This window comes from Pinus tabuliformis, chromosome 3_2 (assembly GCF_031772625.1).
Source record: "Pinus tabuliformis cultivar Carrire ecotype Pingquan chromosome 3_2, CPIR1, whole genome shotgun sequence".
Lineage (NCBI taxonomy): Eukaryota > Viridiplantae > Streptophyta > Pinopsida > Pinales > Pinaceae > Pinus > Pinus tabuliformis.
Window position 1 is genome coordinate 1,002,390,949 of NC_142302.1, and position 2,735 is coordinate 1,002,393,683.

Here is a 2,735-nt window from a genome sequence, read left to right on the forward strand (position 1 = left end):
CAAGGTCCTTGAAGACTGCCAAACGACACTGTCAAACTATTTCGATCAAATTGTTACTGTACCCTGGACTTCCGGTGGTTAATGATCAACCAGATCGCTGGGTGGAGAAGTTCAATGGTTGATGATCACTTCTCTTTTTGCCTTGATTTCTTTGGAAATGGTTCAGCAATTTTAATCTCTTCATGCTTATCTAAAATTTAGTGTATAACCTTTTGATTGCAAATATTTTAGATGCAGACAATCATGTGTTGGGAGAACTGAATGGAAGAAGTAAGGAAATGTCGGTGGCTATAGGATTCAGAAAATGAAATCGAGTTACTCATTAGCAGATGTTGGGAATAATAATTTTGTGAATGCGAGTATCGAGGCTCGGGCTGACTTTGCTCCATATGGCCAATCTTTCTTCCAGAAACCCACTGGTCGGTTCTCTGATGGCCGAACACTTTTCGATTTCATAGGTGAGTTCCATGATCAATCTGGTTGCTTCTTCATTATCTGGTATTTTTGTTAAAGAAAATAGATAGCTCAGCAACATTCTGGCACTGACATGGCTACCTGTATATTTTATGTTTTCTCATATATAAATTTAATATTTTTCCGGATTACTCATATCTCAGTTTTTGCGATCAATTTGACTAAAAAAATTCGATGTGAGTAATCTGTAATCAAAATTATTCTTCTCACAAATCCCTCTTCTCTAAAATTAATATTATGATCTTGGATTCACAACCTCTGATTTAGGGTTACCCTTTCCTGCTCCCTGGTTTCAACCTAAAGTGTATTTGGATATCTCTCATGGTGCTAATTTTGCTTCTGCTGGAAGTGGCTTGCTTGATTCCACTCTTCAACACCTGGTAACAATTCATTCATTTTGACATTGGGTTTTCTTTAAAGATCGCAGTATATGCCTTTTCTTGCCTGTTTAGGATGATCTTTTCTGATTATCTGAAGTTTTGATAAAATTTTCTTCAGAACATCGTTCCCTTTGAGCGCCAGGTGAAGGAGTTCAGAAATTTCTTTCATATGCTGCGGAATGATTCTGGTTATTCCGCAAAATATTTTCTGTCTAATGTTGTTCTTGCAATCAACGTTGGAGCCAATGATATTGCGGGGAATTACATGGTGAACGAGTCTCTGCAGGCGACCGTTGGCCCTCAACTGTTTGTGGAGTCACTATTAAAAGCTTATGAAAACTATTTGCTAGTAAGTATTAGTGCAAGCCCTGTTTATAAAAACTATTTGCTGGGAAGTATCAATACCAATTTTTTTGGGAGATTTTATGTGAATTCTAAGACATATTATGGATAGCATTTTTAATAAATTTATAAGCATATGAGTACGCCTTATTCCAGAATTTGTTGAGGTTAGGCGATTTATTAGCTCAGAAAATTTAGAAATGTTCATCTATGTGAATAACTACGATTTCATGCTCAACCTAATTAACAATGGAAAGGCATTAGGTAATTATCATTGGACAACAATGAATATATAAAATAGTTTTAGGGATTCCGGAGGACATTTTTGACAATGAATTACACCGGATAGTTTGATAATGTTATTTTTCCAAAAAAAAATCGTAACGAACATTTAACTGGTTAAATCCATTAAATTTTCCCCAAAATTATCTTCTCTGAAACTTCTTTTTTTTACATATGTTTATGATGAACTGATGATATATGAATGGGTATGGAGACTAGTTAAATCCATTAAATTTTCCCCAAAATTATCTTCTCTGAAACTTCTTTTTTTTACATATGTTTATGATGAACTGATGATATATGAATGGGTATGCAGGTTTTAGTGATACGGTTTCGGCGTGCTGTGGAGATGGTCCATACAATGGTCGTGTAGGCTGTGGGTTGGATCCAGGGTGCTCAATCTGCAAGGATCCCAAGGAATATGTTTACTGGGACAGATTTCATCCAATCGAGAGAGTACAGTGGATGATTGCAGAGGAGGTTTTGGGCAGGGATTCTTCCTTCGTTTCTCCCATGAATCTCAGAGGCTTGATCCAGTACACAAAGCCCACCCCTTCCCCCTTTGATCCTTTGTTTACGGAATAGATTATACCCTAAATTATTCATTAATCGAGCATGTCCAAAGATATCAATCAACAATCTAGCCGTATATATATGTGATGCTTACTGGTGCAAATTTTCATTTTTTCAAAAACGCATAATAGCGAATAGATTTACCCTAAATTATTCAACGTCCAAAGATATCAATCAACAATCGAGTTGTATAGGTATATCTGTGACGTTTACTTGTGCAAATTTTAATTTTTCACAAAAGCAGAATAACTGTCAAGGTTTACCAGGAAGAGTCGGGGCAATGCAGGCTACCAGGCTGCTTGAACCAACATCTCTTCTAGAAAAATTCAACAATTCCAATTTAATAATCCTATCGGCCTCTCTTTGTACCTTTTGGGACAATTGCTAATATATGTAACTATAGAACACAGTGGAGTATTAAAATTTATAGAATTCTACTATCGTTTATACGGCAAATTTTGAGAATAAAAAATGGAAGTGTTAAAATTTTGGTATCTAATAAGTAAAATGTTTGATAATAATTTTGTAAGATAATTTTATTCTATAAAATTTATGGTTATAACAATTTTATTAAGATGGAAAAATTTAAAGGTAGAAATTTAAAGTATAAAAAATTTGGTAGATTTTGTTAATTTTAATATGTAAAATATAAAAGGTTTAAATTTGTGTGATTAATTTTAGAAA

General features: G+C 34.3%; 2 protein-coding genes across 2 annotated transcripts; both read left to right on the plus strand.

The window, feature by feature from the left end:
- Nucleotides 1–304: 304 nt before the first annotated feature.
- Nucleotides 305–1,308, plus strand: LOC149183987 (GDSL esterase/lipase 6-like). Its single transcript, XM_089415177.1, has 3 exons — nt 305–458; nt 742–854; nt 973–1,308. Exons 1-3 carry the CDS (start codon nt 305–307, stop codon nt 1,306–1,308), a joined length of 603 nt encoding a protein of 200 aa, XP_089271303.1.
- Nucleotides 1,309–1,398: 90 nt separating this feature from the next.
- LOC149183988 (GDSL esterase/lipase At4g28780-like) lies at nt 1,399–2,106 on the plus strand. Its single transcript, XM_089418820.1, has 2 exons — nt 1,399–1,460; nt 1,795–2,106. The coding sequence occupies exons 1-2, from the start codon at nt 1,427–1,429 to the stop codon at nt 2,061–2,063; spliced, it is 303 nt and encodes a 100-aa protein (XP_089274946.1). The 5' UTR covers nt 1,399–1,426; the 3' UTR covers nt 2,064–2,106.
- Nucleotides 2,107–2,735: the final 629 nt, after the last annotated feature.

What these genes read in the sequence shown, in the direction of transcription:
- LOC149183987 (XM_089415177.1), top strand. Translation starts at nt 305, where the DNA reads ATGAAATCGAGTTACTCATTAGCAGATGTTGGGAATAATAATTTTGTG. An exon ending in AACACTTTTCGATTTCATAG is followed by an intron (nt 459 to 741) that starts GTGAGTTCCATG and finishes CCTCTGATTTAG; the next exon opens with GGTTACCCTTTCCTGCTCCC. An exon ending in ATTCCACTCTTCAACACCTG is followed by an intron (nt 855 to 972) that starts GTAACAATTCAT and finishes AATTTTCTTCAG; the next exon opens with AACATCGTTCCCTTTGAGCG.
- LOC149183988 (XM_089418820.1), top strand. Translation starts at nt 1,427, where the DNA reads ATGCTCAACCTAATTAACAATGGAAAGGCATTAG. An exon ending in TAACAATGGAAAGGCATTAG is followed by an intron (nt 1,461 to 1,794) that starts GTAATTATCATT and finishes ATGGGTATGCAG; the next exon opens with GTTTTAGTGATACGGTTTCG.